At 34.2% G+C, this 18,213-nt stretch overlaps 1 protein-coding gene across 13 annotated transcripts in view; it reads right to left on the bottom strand.

Moving 5' to 3' along the window:
• The window catches only part of MYCBP2 (MYC binding protein 2, E3 ubiquitin protein ligase), a 185,090-nt gene that overhangs the window by 35,478 nt on the left and 131,399 nt on the right, over window positions 1-18,213 (bottom strand). For 8 of the 13 annotated variants that reach the window (XM_027646293.1, XM_027646300.1, XM_027646318.1 and 5 more), the window contains 4 exons: window positions 16,486-16,710; window positions 15,445-15,577; window positions 11,933-12,058; window positions 8,456-8,617 (listed from right to left, as the gene is read on the bottom strand). In XM_027646293.1, the coding sequence (XP_027502094.1) occupies window positions 8,456-8,617; window positions 11,933-12,058; window positions 15,445-15,577; window positions 16,486-16,710 (646 nt within the window). The remainder of the gene's footprint in view (window positions 1-8,455; window positions 8,618-11,932; window positions 12,059-15,444; window positions 15,578-16,485; window positions 16,711-18,213) is intronic. The other 5 variants (XM_027646346.1, XM_027646353.1, XM_027646336.1 and 2 more) reach the window with 4 other exon arrangements.

The following is an 18,213-nucleotide window of genomic DNA, read 5'->3' as shown; positions in this document are numbered from 1 at the left end:
AAGAAACCCCAAAACCAACAAACTCACTTTTCTCAACCACTAAGCCAAACCAACAACTCTGCTCAATGATGTCCTCATATTTTCATGCACTACTTTATTGGTCATATGCACACTGACTCTGTACATATATTAATCGTCAGAACTATAAAAACTATAGGTAGCTTAATATAAATCCATACAAAAATTAATACAAGCAATGTTGAAATTACTGGCAAACAATTCAACAGTCAATATAGTTGTCTCTCCACAAAGCCTTACACTGCAAAGTCTGGAACACAGATTTAAATCTTTCTGATCTGAATGGGTTTTCATTAGTTAAGCATGAAAAGATTTCCCTAGTAAAGCTTGTAGATTTAGGACACAGTACTTCAGATTATTTTACTTTTCTAGATATTAAAAGGTCATTTCCACTTGTCTGGGTGTATTTTTAGGAAGCAACTATTTGTCAAAAAATAAAATTTCAATTAATCAGAGAAAATCTGCTAATTTGGGCTTTGATTTCTAATGGGAACAGGTGGTCGTCTTTTGCCTAGTACCTTCAGTATTTACTTAGGAGTTGTGAAATCAGTGTTCAGTTTCTTATGCATCCTGGGATTTGAGCCAACTTCATGCAGTTCTAAATCACAAAGACTTACACCTCTATGGTAGAAAATACAGAGATGCAGTTTTTTCATACTACTACCTTTCACAATCCAAAAAAAAAACGTTTTTGAGCAAAATTTAGCAACCCAGATGATTCCTTGGGTTACAAACTGATTCTTACTAATTTGCTATCCCCATATTTAAGTACCTTATAATAAAATGAACAGCAACACAAAAAAGTGAAGGGAATGAATTACGTCACAATATTTAACAAAATTGAAGGTTAGGCCACGCTCCTGCCTTCTCAGGTCATGGTAGGAGTTCATACTTCTCCGGGCACAGAAGACATACTGTGTCTATATTAAGGAATAATATGCCAAATGTAGAATATAATAATATCTCAAATACCATTCTAATCAACTTTGAGAGTCTAATCTGTCTTTTTTCTTATGAGTTCTATAATTATTTTTGACTTGGGGCAGGGAAGAGGAAGGAAAGAAATAGCATGGTACATTGTAGTTTATAAAATGATTGTTCTTGCTAAAAGAAGAAAACCAAAAAGTTTCTTAAGTCCAAGCATTTCACACATGCCAGCTGAGTTCTACACCAGTTTTACTGATGAGCCATTTTGAGATGTTTATTTTGTGATCAATAAATTCCAAAATGCAAATTATAATTATTTTTATACACATTTTTCCCAGAAACAAATAAAAAAATTAATTCAAGGTCTGCCAGGTGAGAAAATACTTTAGATAGAACTTTTTACAGAATGCCTCATAGAACAGATTAAAAAAGTGAAAATATGACAATAATCTTTTTAGAGGACATAAAAAACTTCAAACCATTCAGTAACGTATAAAAATAAAGTACACGCACAATTAGTGCATATCAATCAGGAAAATATTCTAGAACAAAACTCCTTATAAAAGGTATAGCCTAGCAGTAGCTTCCAGTAACAAAAAAAGTCTTGCATTTTAAAAACAAAGGTTTGGTTTTGCACATATACAGGTAAATAATCCTAACTGGCATTCTAGACTATCAGCACGAAAAAGAAAAATGCCCAAATGAAAAATTGCATAATATAGCAAAAAAATCCCAGATTTCCCCCTCATTTCCTCTTACATACTTTGTTTGCATGTTGTTTGAAAACAGGTGTTATCACTTTCCTGTTTACAAAGCAGAAAGAGGCAGCTAGATGGTGTATCATGGAGTTGTTGCAACTCAGGAAAGCAACACTGAATGGTTATATGAAATGAGCTCCCAACAAATACCAGAACTGAACATTTGTTTTCAAAAAACATTATTTTATTAAACGAATGAAATGAAAATGAATGGAAGGAGAAAAAAAAAGAAAACAACATTTTGGATGTAAAAATTCGAATAACCTTGCTATGTTGGCATGCATACCCACCCTTCAGTTTGTGAGAGAGAGATGAAATAGCAGAGGCAGGCCCAGCTACATCACTAGTTTTGTAAATACGCTCACGAGAAGCAAGGCAGCAGGATGGAGTTTCTACAGTGGAAAACAGTTGCACAGAAGCAGCACAGATTCAATGGAAAAGCGGCAAAGATAAAAACAAGCATTTCAAATGATAGGTATCTCCTCTGTTAAGTATTCTGAATTCATTGTTCAAACTTCTACATCAGCTTTAAATGACAAAGAGTAGTTTGTAGTAGAATGCAGTAGATCAGTTCCCTGATCTAAAAATTCTGTGACTTCCATATTAGTTTCTAGGATCTAAAAATGTAATTTATGGAGAATAGTCAATGAGATTTATTGTTTATTATAAAACCCAGCAGCGTCTAGTTTGGAACTGAACCCTGGTTTGAACTGAACCCTTTTAATCTGGAAATTCAGAGATGAATTATTTAGAACTTCAATATCGCCTTTTGGATGATAAATTTACACATTCTTTAGTGAAAATTAGAGAATATCTACATATTTCTGTTGGAATGTCTTGCTAATCACTGGAAAGAATGAAGAAAAATACATTAAACCCATCTAAACCATCTGTTTTCAAAACTGACTGCACCTCAATAATGTTTTGAAAAACCTCACTTATGTAATGTGAAGTTTCTCAATATGAGAGACAACTAGCATATATGAGTGTCTATCAAATAGTATATACATGAAAAAAATCTGTATCAACTCTTAAAATAATTTTGCTTTAAGAAAAATTCTGATGTAATTCAAGATAATTTCAGTAGAGTCTACTGACACCAGATCTGTTAGAAGTACAGCTCCAAATGAAACTTGGAATGAGATAATAGGGACTTTTAGGTTCAGTCTATCATTTTACTTTTCTATTTTTTTCTATTTTTAATTCTAATTCTAATGCCTACTCCTTTGTTTAGGAAAAAAAAGTCAAATTCTTGTTGCAGTAATAATTTTAGAGAGAATGTGTATGTTAAAAAATACCCTGTTTTAGACAGACCCTTTTGTACAAATGGATTAAGATAACTATTGAAAATAAGTAATTTAATTCCTAAACTGCTTAAGACTTCTTTTTGTCTGGTACTATATTTACCAACTTGTACACAAAACATACTAACCCCCATATCTTATGCAATGACCTATAGCTCTAGAGCCTCTACAATGAGAAGGTGTTCATATGTTTGAAGTACGAATTTCATTCTTTAAAAAAAGAAACTACTCTCTAATTTCTTAATCCACTTTCATGAATGCACATTTTTACTTTATTCTTTCACTCTATGTCTAAGAATACTTACATTTTATAATGTTGTAATCTAGTGCATCTTGAACAATGTACTACTATTCAATCATTTCAAGGGGACTGTAGGTCAAAGAGAATGACTTTCCCACATGATTTCCTTGCTGCCTTGGCAAACAATCTATGTCTATCAAGGATAACTAGTCAGCCAGAGGGACCAGCATTTTGATCAGAATTCCTTCTTTTTGAATCATCCTCAAAGACTACAAAGACTTGAAATACAAGGCAGGCAAGGTCTGTCTCATGTCATACTCAAATGTGACAGTATATCTTTAGTCACACTCTTTCCTTCAATGTGGAAACAGCTCCAGGTTGAAAAGCTACGCAATATGGAGATATAAGAGGCAGTTTAATTCCCATGGTAGGATGCAGTCTTGTAACAGCTGTGCCTGCTTCCTCTGAGGAAACACTGATAGACCAAATTTGGAGGCAAGACATACCACTAGCTGGTTCATGTTACTCTTTTCTAAATAAACTCTATAACAAACTGGTAGAATGTCTCTGGAGAATGGAGATAAGTTAAAGTTTCTTCTGAAAGGCCACTGCTTTTATGTGCAATGATGAAGGAAAGGCATTGACCTGCCTTTGCTGTGTTGCCTAAGCAACAGCTGCCTCTTCAGAAAGAATGTATTCCTCTTTTGCTCTCTGTTACTGGCACGGAAGCTAAAATACAACTGTGAGCTGAATGTCCTCATCGCTGCAGTCAATATATCTTTTTTTCACATCCTGAAAATGCCAAATGCTGTAGTGACAGTTGGACAAGGATTCTTTTTTTTTAATTATTTTTCCTTAAATAAAAGAATGTATTGAAGTAAAAAAAAAAAAATTAGATATTAAATATTAACAATAAAGGAAAGTATTAGAAACTATTAAAGCACAGGAATGAGTGAGTTAATGAAAGCAAAAGCTGAAATGCAGTATCATCAGAAAAACATTAGCAAAGTTCTTTACCCAAAGGTAGGGTTTGGAGCACCAGCACTTGAGTCACTTAAGTTTATTAACTGAAAGACTGAAATAAGCATTCCTGGGCTAGAAGGGTAGATAAAAAAATAAGTTTATGATTTTATTATATGTCACTAAAATTTTTCAAGATGCTATAAACCAAATTTATTTCTGGGGGAAAAAAAAAAAAAGCTTGACACAATTTGAACTCTTCCACCAACCCTTACCATATCAGTTTTCCCAAGGATGGTTTTGGATTAACCTGGACAAGTGTATTCTCCAGACATATCTTTGATTATAAAATCTGGAAAGCCTAGAGCATGAAACCATTTAAATTATTAGCTCAAAGTTTCAGGAATGATGTTTTGGCAACATGCAGAAAAAAAGGTCAAACCAGCTGTCATTGGTTTAACTGACAGTTAAGTCACTTCAGCACAATATGGAAGAGAGCAGCATACTTGGTTGAGAATATTCTCTCCATTTTACTGAAGCACTACCAGGAAAGCTTTTGTGCTCCATATCCATGCTGGTCTTTTGCGCCTCCTCTACAGTTCAGAAAATGCGGAGAGAAGCATTGCAGCCAAAGCCAGTGGTTCTAAATGCTATTTAACTAGCACCTAGATGGGAAAGGAACAAAACCAAAAAGAATGTGGTAGCACAATACTGAAGGGATGTATCAAGGAACTCCTGACATGAATGGTAGGAGTTGATATAGTGGGATGGCTGGATTGCAGCTCTGCAGCATGGATTGGCAAGGAAGCAGCCTGAAAGGACATTGTACTGAACAGCAGCTCAGCACTGCAGCTTCCGCGTGGACTGAGATGAGTTAGGAAGCAGGAGCTCAGCAAGCTGCCAGGGCTGCATGGCAAGAGGGAGAATGTGACACATGTCAAGGGGGTCCACAGCTTTTTCAGCCCATAAATCCATTCTTCATTCACAGTATGAACCCAGATGTGAGGAAACATGGCATGAAGGTCTAACGGTGACTGCAAAGCCCCATACTTCCCTTCCCAAGTTCAGAGCTCATAGCCAATTGTCAAATTTTGATAACTTATGCTGGACAGCATCCAACATCCAAATCCTGATTCCCTGACTTGCCATGTCTAAAGAGTTTTATGACCCAGTACATACTGCTGAAGCATGTACTCAGAATTCAATCAGAAATTTGAGTCTTCTGTGCTTTTCACAAAGTTCAGAGACAAGTAAATCAAGCAAGCAGCAATAATCTTGCAGCTATGGGAGCTTGCATTCACAAGCAAATCTGTTACTGATGATTTTACAAACTTCTCAGAAGCAAGCATACGCAGGCTGGAGTAATTACAGTCTGTTTTGGTAAAATATTCAAGGAAGAAACATACATAATGGAAAAAAATCCTTGCTAAGGTTTCAAGTCAATACAGCTGTTCTTGTACTCCAGATAGGTTATGCAATCTCTTCTAGCTTTTTTGGACTTTTAGCTGCATACAAGACTGCCAAAGAATTAAAACACATGATAAGTGCACCTTAATTTTGACTGTCCCCATGAAAAAGGAAACAATCTCTCAGTTTTTTACCTTGTGCAACCATGTGTAAAAATTAGCAAAGGAATTAAGCAGGGCAGAACAATCAGCCCTTCACAAAGTTCTAGCAAATAACACAAAACTGAGAAAACAGAGTAACCCCTTCTTTTTTTATAATATGCCTTCTGTAAACAAATTCTTTGATATACAGAGATGACTGTTATTAGTTTACTTATTTATGATGTGAAAAAATTAGAAACACTTTCTATTTCTTCAAGCATTGTATCTGAGGAAGTGGTTATCCCAAACTATAATATTTCTGCAAAAAAATAACCAGACACTGGAGGATAAAAGGTTGTGACAAGCCTATTCTCTCTTCCTTAAATCAATTTGGAAACCAAATCAGACCCCAAGTGCAGAAACCATTCCTAAAAAAAACCAGCTAGCTACAAACACTTCTAAAGGAAAACTGCAGTGACTACTGTCACTGGCACAAAGTATGTTTAATCAGACAAACATTTTTCTTCCTATTGTAAAAATCTAAAAAAAAGGAAATAATTCTGTATTTTAGATATTCAAAACGAATATTCAGCATTATCCTAACTTTCCTCAGAATCACACTTCTCAATCAAATTTCTCCCCAGGTGTAGAGATATCTGAGGAAGAACAGAAAATTTAAGTGGTAGACTGAACTATTTAGGCTGACTTTCAGTCAAGACTAGTATTTAGTATATAAGCTCTGTAGTCATGGAAATCTAGGCTGGCACAACTTCTTTCACCTATTATACTATCATCAGTCCATTAGATAAAGCAAAAATTCAACTGACTTAATATGGACCCTTGGGATGTGCTATTTAATGGATTTAACTTTTAATTACATGTTTCATAACAGGAGGCTATAAAGTGCTTTGGAAATAATGAAAAAATCGCATACTTAAAATGAGTTTATGTTAGAAATTTATTATAGCTGCATCAGACTATTAAAGAAAAAGTATATGGATATAGTCTTACAGGCCTCCCTGACTATATGCTGAATTTGAATGAACTTGTAAATGGAGGATTAACAGATTTTCAGAAGATTAAGGAAGTTCAAAGAGGAAATTTTGTCCCATACTATTCTTAAATTTTGATGGTGAAAACATGCTCCTTTAAGCATAATTTACATTATCTGCACCAAACCTGAAATTGGATAATAAACTGTTTGAAAGAAAATCCTTGTATCAAATCACAGTAGCACAACAGCATACCATTTCTGGTATCATCTGGTTGATGAGTTTTGCCCTGCTGGAAGGGCAAATGACCATATCAGTTGAGACCTTATACTAAGGTCTTAAACTAAGATCCCAAATCAGACAAACTTGAAAAATTTTTCCACTTTCACTGTTGCCTTATTTGATAGACTACTAGTGCTCCCCCTATCTGACAAAAAAAGGACTTACTTCCTTTTGAATCAGGGATTCTCATTAGAACATGAAACACAGATGTAGCTAATTGAATACAGTTTATCTGAATCTGTTGGGACAGGCAAACCCACTGAGCAAGATCTTGTTGGGCAGTCAATAAAAATGCTGACAGCTTTTCTCTTCATACAATGTAGGTCTAAATGCTAAAGGAGAAATCATCTGAAATTTGAGATAAGGCAATTATGGTTATTTTTAATGCAAAGCTGAATAAGAAACTCTGACTTCACTACTCTGAACAAGAGAAGTGATGGGGAAGAATATACAACTGGCAATCAGCTGTTTTATACGAGTAGTTTTTGGAATATTCTGCTTTCAGGACATTGGTTTAAGTCCAGAATAACCACAGAAGATCACAGTCAGAATACTTCTGATAGTCTTTATACAAGTGAATTAGAAATTTTAATCTAGTTCTCACACGAAGCAACTTCACTGTCACTTCAATAAGCTGAGCTGGATAGACCCAGGACTGCACAGACATAGAGAGTGAACTGACTTGACAGAGTCCCACAAGAGAGAACTAAGGTACTTGAGAAGGGCAGTTTATGGGACACAGGAGAAAACTAGTATTCCTGTAACCCATGCTATAACTGTTCGGTATGTAAGAAAGAACTTACTGCAATATCAGCTATCCATCATGAAAGCTGAGCTTTTAGCTTTCATTATTCATGACCAAAAAAGTTTCCTGTCCTCCCATTAGTAATCAGGTTAGTTTCACCTCAAAGTGCAAACTTTCATGCCCATGCTAATCCTATGAACACCTAACAGAAGACTACCAAAACCTTTCTGATGAGCAGTACCAAGTTGTTCCCACTGTCCAGCTACAGGCCTAAAGTTAGGAGGAATGACAAAAATAGGAATTTAGGAGATAAGTTAACACTTATGAACTTCCTGCAGTGCATTTTTGATGTTAAAAGAATTATCATCATCTTGTACTATATAAAATATTTACCTTTATAATAAACCCAAAGTTGCATACAGTATTGAAAATGCACTTTCATGACTTGTCTACAGTGAAAAACACATACAAAAGCAAAATACTGTCAATATAAAAATTCAAGTTGAACAAGTATACTTCTTTAGGAGCATTACCTCACATGCTTCTGAATCATGGAAAACGCAAACAAACAAAACCAGAAAGGTGCACTGAGGGATGATCAGTAGCTGGTAAGCAACTGAGAACAGCAATGTCAAAGCTGCAGAAATGGACTGATGAGGCAGGTAAGGCTGACAAACTTACTCTGAAGCTGTGGCTGAGGCTGCTGGAAGGAAAGGGGCTGTCCGAACACAAATGGACTGTGGACTAGGGAAGAGGGAGGTTTTGCAGCTTGATCAAAGATGGAAGGAGCTGGGAGATTTGGCCGTGACTGAATGGAATTCAGTATGGCACTCAGTTGGTCACCTGTAGTGGGCAAAACAGTCAAAACTACAACCTGTTACCTGTCATTCTCCAGAAAGGCACAGTAAAATGGTGCTCAATTAAAGTTTAAATGATGATAACAGAGAAAGCTCATAAATCTTATTTAGCCACATACTACTCTGGTTGTAACTAAAAATAAAAATCTCACTCTATGCATGGCAATAAAATTACTAAAAAGTACAAGCAGGGTTTTTAGGGATCATGGATATTTCAGTGCAATTATTTAAAACATTTCAAAATAGAGATTTATATTCACCTTGCTAAAAAATGAAGAGCAGCCAAAGGAAAAAACAGGAATCCCTAGCATTTACAGTAACACACACATGCAACAGAACATGCAGAAGGAGATTTGAAAAACTGATGAGAAGGGAAAGCTAACATGTACTTAGGCTTTGGCGAATGTATTTCTGTGCCAAGGCTTTGGTAAATATTTGTTCATTTTTGTAAATATCTTTTAAGTATTCTGCTGTGCTGTTTTTCAAGATCAGATTAAAGATAATTTAAAAAACCCATCAGTATCACTTAGGAACTAGAACTGGTTTTCTGAAGAACTACATACATTTGTTGTGAGACAAATGAAGGCCTTCAGAAAACTAGCATGTTAAAAATAGAGTTTTAATTTTGAATGCCAATTCTCAAAAACCTCTACGTGAGCATTAGAAATACATGATGCCTCAGTAAGAAGGCCACACCATGTCATAACTCGAAGTATACTTAGTAATATGAGGTGGGAGGAACCAAGATTTTGAGAGAATCTCGCATTTGAACCATCTTCAGGCAAATCTTAATAATGTCCCTTTATTCTGCAAATTCCTAGCATTTTGACAGCATTCAAAAAAACCTAGTAAAAAAATTTAGCAGCTACTATATAATTCACAACTCATTGAATTGAGAACATTTTTGGATGATGATTAATTTTCTTTTCATGGAGTTAGAGAAAGACCAGTGGGTGTATGAAACCCTGTATTACCTAGGAACTCCTGTAAATCAATTTTATTTGGTTATTTTGAAAGTAGCATACCTAAAAAATGTTGGAATCTGTTCTTTAGCAGCAATCATTCCTACCTTAAAAACCTATAAGTTATTGAATAGCCTGGTCTAGTGGGAGGGGGGTTGGAACTAGATGATTTCTAAGGTCCCTTCCAACCCCAACCATTCTATGATTTACATGTTTGACAGACCACTGTTATTAATACAGCATGCTTATTTCCTAAAATGAGTAATTATTTTAAAGAAAAGAACATCTGAGAAGAGGTTGAAAATCATCTGCCCACAATAATCAAATATGGAGGTGGGTAGGGCGATTCAGGAGAAATATTAAAAACTTGCCTGCACTGCAAAGAGAAGGCATAGCTAAATCAAACAATCATTGTGGGAGTCATGTCTTTGGTCTTGCAGGTAATACTATAGACACAGACCTATTATATGGGCATCTCTACATTTGACCAGAAATTTGAAATACTCACGGATGGCAATTGAATTTTCATTGAAACTACGGCATCCCTACAGAAGGTACTTCTAACAAACAAGAAGTGTTTCATTTAGAAATTCTCCTATGAGATCGTGCTTGTGCCTTCCATGTTTTATTTGCCACAAAACTCAAAAGCTTCTTATACCTGAGAATACAAAACCCCTACATATTCAGGTGAAGAATTCTATTTCTCTATTATTCTGTCAATTCTATTTTTCTGTTATTATATTATTCTGTCAATATAGTTACCAACAACTCTCCGCTCCTAGGCAATTCAGAAGGGAATACAGTACACAGAATGAATAAAGTCATCTAGCTGATTTGTTCATTCACACGAAGCATCACAGCTTGAGAAAATAATGTGTGTAAAATGGTATGGAATCCAATGCCAGGAGTAGCTTCCAAATGTTCTGTAACTGTATTATCCCAAAGAAACGCCTTTGAAACTGCTTAAGATAAAGAGAATCACAATGTCTTCAAGAAATCAAGGTGCCTGTTAATATAGCATATTGATTTCTAAATTTTATCTTTGGACAACACAGAAGGAAAAATTATTTTCCTAATATGCTTCTGTAGAAAAAAGAATAGATAATATTTGCACTATTACACAATTGACATTGAGAGACAGGCTGTAATACTGCCTCACATCTTAAACTCTTCTACTTTTGTGATTCAACCACTAGTTTGAAATGAGTATGGTTGAACTGGGAAAACCAGTTCTGTATAAAAGGCCTTATAAAACAAAAGGAAAACACTTCAACTTTTCAGTCCAAAAAAAGTTTCCTATAAGCATGGCCGAGTACGGACTGTTCTCTACACAATAAAGCATTGGGAAGTGATATAAAACTATTTCATGTTGTGACACTAATAGACTAGAATATTTAGGAATAATTTCTTTCCTAATCTCCTCTCCATTAAAATAAGTCCTGAGTTATTTAGGAGACCACTACGAGCATATGCTGATGTTAAAAAACACGCAGTACACCTTAGGCCCCTATCTGAAGTGTCATGGACAGAGTACAGTGATATAGGAATAGAATAGCAAAGCTCCATGTTTCAGGCATATTTCTCAAGGACACCTGTCTCAACAAAAGTCCCTTCTGTATTATTAAATTTTCTAGACCTAATCAATAAATGAACAAAAGGCATTCAGATTACATTTACTGTGATGACTTTCATATATGTACATATATATACATATATATATTTTTAGATCTTGCCAACAAAATAAACCATGATTAAAAGAAACAATTATTTTATGCCAGTAAAATTAACAGGGTTTTATTTATTTCCCAGCATTTGTAACTAGTATGTATGTGACAGAAAGGTAACTTCAGTTTTATAACTTTTTTTTTGAGGTTTTTTTTTCGTTTTCTAATTTTTTTTTTAGTTTTACAAAAAATCTCAAATGGTATCTTTTATCTTGTCAACCCATTAAATGCACTTAAAAAGTTGTCAAGACAGATGACAAATGTTTCTTTCCTTTTAAAAACACATGCTTTCTAAATCAAATAATTTTCTTATTTTGTTTTAAAAGTATGTATTTTTCATTTGAGCATTACAGTTTTGTGCCTACCACTATAACTTACAAATCTTAGATGATCCTTTTTATACAGAGTACTTAGATTAAGTGGAATTAAAGCAAACAAAAAAGCAGCTCTAACATTAACTACATGTTTTGAAAATCACCTTGCAATTCATTGTACTACTGTTTTTGTCTTTTGAAGAACATCTGTAGTGCCTAAAAGAGTAGGAAATGAGTAATAAAAAATAAAAGCCAAGTTAAGAAAAACATAATTTTTTAAAGCATGAGTGTAAAAACATACCTTTGTTATTTCCAAGGCCGTAATCAAACCCTTGTCCATTACTACAGCTTGTCCCCTTACTGAAAGCTTGTATTGAAAAAGGACTTGGGGGAGGAGTCTGCACATTTTGATCTAGGAGGACTTGCTCTGTAAAAAAAACACACCTCTTCAGAATTAGACCATCTTAGTAACTGATCTACATTGGAAAGATGAGTCACAAAGCAAAAGAGTTATATTTTTTCCACACATAGCACTCCTCCTCTCTACTCAATTATCTTAAAAAAAAAAAAAGCACATCTCTTCTTTAGATCTCATGCTCTAAAAATATAAAGACAGAGGACTTAATACCATACAGACTGTTTTTATGTTTGACTGAGTTGCTGCCAGCTTTGCCACTATCTGCCACTTAGGAACTAGCTTGACACTTTGTTTTTTCCAGTAACATCACACCATTCAGTGTTTACCTTTTGGACAGCAATTGTTAAATTCATTTGACAAAGCAAAGTAAAGAAGGGATAGTTTTCAGTCGCAAACTCTGAGCCAATAAATCTTTAATCCTAGGTATGCCCTAATAGTTCACAAGACATAAGACATTTTTTCCTCACATTTATTCATATCTCTAAATGAGTACTACAATTTTGCTTTCTGTATGACACTAAAGAAACCCCCAACCAAAACCAACCCGGAGTCTTTCATAATATTCCTAATAACATCCAGTCAAAATAAACGAGATAGAATCCACTTGACTGCTTAGACTTAGGGAGAAATTACTGACTTTATGTGGTCAGAAATATAATTCCAAGTGATAATATATAAGAAAGCATTCAGAAGAAATATCCGAAGTGCAGGTTTAAAAGCTCAAGCTGGCACCTTAAAGAACTTTTTTTTCTTGTAAAAGTACTAAAATTAATGTGGATTTATTAAAAAAAAATAATATAATCACAAGTCTTCTAAAAGTAATTTTTAAAAAATTGCATTTCAGGCCCATGTCACAGTACAAACTTTTACATAACACACATATTTAAATTAAAAAAAAAAAAAAAACAGGGAGAAAGTTAGAAATTTAAAGTCGGCTTATAAAAGAAAGGATCTAGAACTTCCTCTGAGGCAACTCTAGATCTTGCTGCAGTGTTTTAAGTGGGTACTTGCCTATGGACCTAGGGATTCAGTATGACTTCTGCTTTGTCTCTGACAAAAATTCTACTTCTTTATGTGAGTTAAATTATAATTTTTTAAAATAATGAAAATATGAACACAAGCTGAAAGATGGTATTATTTATGGATAAAAATACAGACAGTTGCAAATCTAGCTGGAGCTCCTCCAAATCCTAATTATTTCCCTCTGGCAAAAGCATTGAAACTGATGACAAAGTATTTCTAAATAATTTCATGGCAAATAAAAACAATCAGTTTAAAGTAACCTCCAGATATGGCTTAAGCACATTTGTTTTACCTGGTACTGAGGTGTACTAGGAACATAAACCAGCTTAGAATATCTTAGTAATTGAACTGATAACTGTTTAAACTGCTTTAGCTAGATGTATCTATCTTCACCCTACTTATAAAAACAAACTCATCTAGAAAAGAGTAAAACATTGACATTATCAGACATAACTGTAAGCACAAAAGCTATGACTTGAAAAAAAGCGTTCTAAGCATTACATAAATACTTATATATTTTATGAGAAACTTTTCATTATTTCTCTTCTTTGCAGAATGTTTTATACCTTAAAGTCAAGCCACAATGTCCTACAGAAAATACATATGTATTAGCAAGGAACTATTTGCTTTAATACAGTAATGTGATGATAATTATTAGAGCATCTATGTGTGAAATAAATTTCCGCACCAAATATCCAAACCACAAAAAGGCCAAAGAGTCTGTTATAATGAAAAGTAAAAGGCTGACAATAAGCACATAAAAACACAAGCAGAATATGACTGCTGTGAGGTCAAAGTTTGTCATAAAGACATCTTTTGGAAAACAGATACATTAAATCCTATAAGTGGAGTGGGAAGATTATAATTTGAAAATGCCCAGATTTATGCAGAAAACAGAGAAATATAGATTAAAAGAAAGAAAGCTTGAAGAAATTAACTCTTTGAGCGAGTAGAAACAAACCAGCCTCTAGGGAACTCTACCAAAAGTACAGTATCTGTGGAAGAACCTTAAATGTTTCTAAAAACACCTGTAACAAAATCATGCTAATGAAGATTCATAGTCATTTTTACTAGACTTTGGGAAGACAAGAGGGACACACTGAACCAGCTGGGGTGCTGTGTCCAGCTTCAGGCCCCCCATCAGAAGACAGACGGAAATGAGTTCAGCATAGACCACCAAGATATTCAGGGCAGTAGAGTACACAACATCTAAAGACAGGTTAAGATGTGGGTTTGAGAAAAAGAGAGCTAAGGTGAGTTTTTATTGCTGCCTTTGACTATCTAATCAAAGAGTTCTGGGAAGATGAAGCCAGACTCATCTCAGAGGTTCACGGTGACAAGACAAGAGACAATGAACAGAAGTTGCAGCATGGGAAACTGTGATTAGGTATTAAGAATATTTTTCACCATGAAGGTGAGCCAATATTTGTACAAGTGTTCAGAGAGGCTGGAGTTAGCTAGAAGTTGAGTACACAAGGCCCTGAGCAACCTGATCCAGCTGAATCTGCAATGTCAGGATGGTTGGATAGATGATCCTATACAGAAGTATAAACACTGACAGATCACTCCCTCTTTCATTTTTTTTAAGAAACATATGCACTGCCCACAATCTTGCACAGCAGAACTCATGCAGACGGGTTGAGTCTATCTGTAAGGAAATAACAATTTCAGAATACCTTAAGGTATTCATATGAAACATTTAGGGTGAATAAAAGATATTTTAGATCAGTAATGACAGTCTGTTTGGAGGGAGATCAACAAGAAGGATGACTGAGCAGGAGGAAGGCAATAAAAATTTTTGTGTTTATTTTTTTTTTAATTATTTCTAGGTCTTACCCAATCTGAACATGAATTACCAGGAGAGAAATTACGCATTTTAAGAGAATGCAATCATACTTTGCTAACTTGAGTAATTAACTAATTTGATGTTAATTTCAAATACAGTGTTAAAAAACATATTAACAGGTTTTTAACAGGATGCCGTGTGACAAAATTAACAAACTTAACGGGATCAGAATTCATTCTGCTCTGCTTTTCAAGAGACACAAAGAAGATCAAAGAAAACTACAAAAAGAAAAATTACTTATTTAAAAATTATCCCCATAGCTAAAAAGACAGTTAAACTTTTGGCCCGTAACCATAAATGGTACAGAGGAAAACATGGGGAAAATATTTTTAACTGTTCCTTTAAAAAAAAATTTAAAAGACTATTTATAAACAACTTTCAAGTCCAACTCTGTAACATATAACTCAAATGAAAATGCATAAATATGATACCTGTTCAAAACTCAGATCCTACTTTATTTCTCCTATTTAGATTGTTTAACTTTTTCTAAGTTAATTTTAAAAAATAAAACAAAACAACCACTTGCCATCTTCGTGTCGGAGGTACTGGTTTCCACCTCTGTCTCTAGCTAATGACCATGCCTCGCCTTCATCACTTTCACAGAACTCTACCATGCTGTTCTTATCCATTTGCACCCATGTACCTTCTGAATTAGTCACCTGATGCACACACATAAAAAAAGCAAAATTTATTGACTTTTCAAATAATTCAGTAGCGTGATTCAGCAACTTATTATAGCATCTGAAAAACACACTCATTCCAATCGTTGTATACAAAGCAAATGTAAAAAAAAAAAGTTTCTTAAATTAAGGCCACAGGCTGAGGCAGACTGGAGTACCAAACCTACTTATGGTAAATTTACAGTTAGGAGTTGTTCCAAAAATATTAGACCCGTTTACATTCGGAAGGAGCAAAACACCAACATCGCAATTTTAGAACATCCAAATAAGCCTGAATAAAAACTTGAGGAAATAGTCACCAAAATATACCTTCTAATTGATGGCTGCAACAGTAGAATTATAATACCAAGTCAAATATGAAAAGTTTTTATGAGTATTAATTTTGTTCCTGACATTATATTTAGGAAATAGCATGACACACTTCATCCTTAAGCCCTTCTTAACCATAAAACACCACAGCTGGACAACCGAGAACAGTAACAACAGTTCAGCAACTGAACAAATTAATACAATCAATACAGAGAAACACAGTAATTTGTTAAATGGTTAGGTCCTAGGAAAACTTTTTTTCAATGAAACAAAATTCTTTCAAAGAATATGACAAAAAGGTAGAACAAGAAACATAATTTTGTAAAGGAATACTGTAACAGAAACATATAAGCAAGCATATTTAACTGCAGTACAATTTTAACATTATTCCAATCAATGCAAAAAGGTAAAAGACATAACTGCATTAGTACTTATAATACAAACCAAGTTCAAAGGTCAGTATTTATCATGAGGATTGGAAAAGCAAACCTGTACAGAGGCAGATTCTTTTGTTGTGTTTACTACTGTTACATACTGGTATCTATGAAGACATGAACTGAAGCTACAAGGATCCATACCTCGCCCACTGCCTTGACTTTGTTTCCCAGAACTAACATTCCAATTGGGATACCTCTAAGGTTAGGGCAGCTTCTTATGTTGTGACCTGACGGGCCAGTCTTCACTACCTTGTACATTCCAGGTCCACCTCGAAGGAATGGCATATCTTGTTCCTGCATCACTGCTTCCTGTGGACAGTGCGAATTTAGGTCTTTGAAAAAATCATCAGCATTAGACCTAGATTCCTGAGAAATTTAAAAAAAGGCAAAACAGAACAAAATAAAACCTATTAATCCCACTTTTGAACTATTTAGATAAGAAATATTTCAAGACTAAAAAAGGTAAATTTCAAAGCTAAAAGAGATATTAGTTACATTGCTAATTTTACTGTGCAATGCTAAACAACTAACTTACTAGTAAATTGCACATTAATTGAAAAGTCACTATATTTCTCTTGAAGCAAAAGTCGTATAAATGTAACCATTTACATAAAAGGAATAGTTCACATCCAACCTTGGAGACAATTTTCTAAATCTAACTGCTTTCACTAAACCTTATTCCGCACTGACATTTATCAGGATACACATTTATTCCTCCTTCTGTATTTGTGAAATTTTGTGAAAGTCTGGGGCTAGGTAAAGGGAATTTGAATATTATCTCTCTCCATATGGAATGCTTCTTTTTTTGATTTCACATTCAGAATATATTGTTAACTTTAAGGTAAAATTATAACAAAGAGTAACAGCAATACCATAGACTGTAAATGTTCATATAAATATTATTGTATTATTATTATTATTATTTTCACTACAACCATAAAAATGTCCTGCAAATTTATTTCATCTCATATTAATTACCGATGAAATATATATCCAAATCTGAAATGAGAACATGCTTTCTGAATTTCTTACCAAGAAAAGGCTGCAGTTACTAAAAGAAGAAAAAAATTAGCATTGATTTTTGAGCCAGCTACAGCTTAACAAAAAGGCTATGGTAAAGAAAAATATGAGGGATGGGAGTAAAGAAAATTCACTTATATCAGAAGAAAGCAAGTGAGAAGCAGAAAGGGGCTCTATTATGCTTACAATGAAAGTCAGAGGTGCTTTCAAAGGAACATCTGAAAGTTAAGAACTATATAATGTCCTACTGGATAAAGCCAGTGGGTCACCTAATTTAGTATACTGAGTTCAGCAACAGCAACAGGAGATGCTCTTTATAAGCAGCATACAAGTCTTTATTAGTAGTCTGTCCTTTATGTACCAACGGCATTTAACATCTTTATTATGAATGTTTAGTGTTTATTTATGAATCTGATTTCCATAAATTTAATTTCTTCTGAATATGCTGATACTTTCTGCCTCAACAATCTCCTGTAACACCACCGTCCAAGTTCACTTCCTGCTATGTAAAAGAACACCTTCTTTTGTCAGATTTAAACCAAACTTCTGCTCTTACTTCCTTTCAAATCAATTCAATTTCCTCTGATCTCTTTAACTATCACTATTTTCTGCCTTTTTTTTGGTATGAAGTCTGTGCACTATCTCCAGACTAATACAGCAGATTTTTCAAGAAGCTTTTATACAAAAATGACTCTTATCTAAATATGTAATTTACAAAGCAAGTTAATGCAAGCTGAGATTAACTGTTTCGAGGAAAAAATAAAAGTTTAAATATTGTTTAGATATTGCTATAATAAAGTTTGCTATTCTGGGGAAAAAGATTCAGTGGACAAACAAGTTTTAAAATCT

The sequence above is a fragment of the Corapipo altera genome, unplaced genomic scaffold, assembly GCF_003945725.1.
Source record: "Corapipo altera isolate COAL_440 unplaced genomic scaffold, ASM394572v1 0, whole genome shotgun sequence".
NCBI classification, from domain to species: Eukaryota; Metazoa; Chordata; class Aves; order Passeriformes; family Pipridae; genus Corapipo; species Corapipo altera.
Note: the sequence above shows the minus strand (reverse complement) of the source record. Positions and strands in the feature narration are given on the sequence as shown.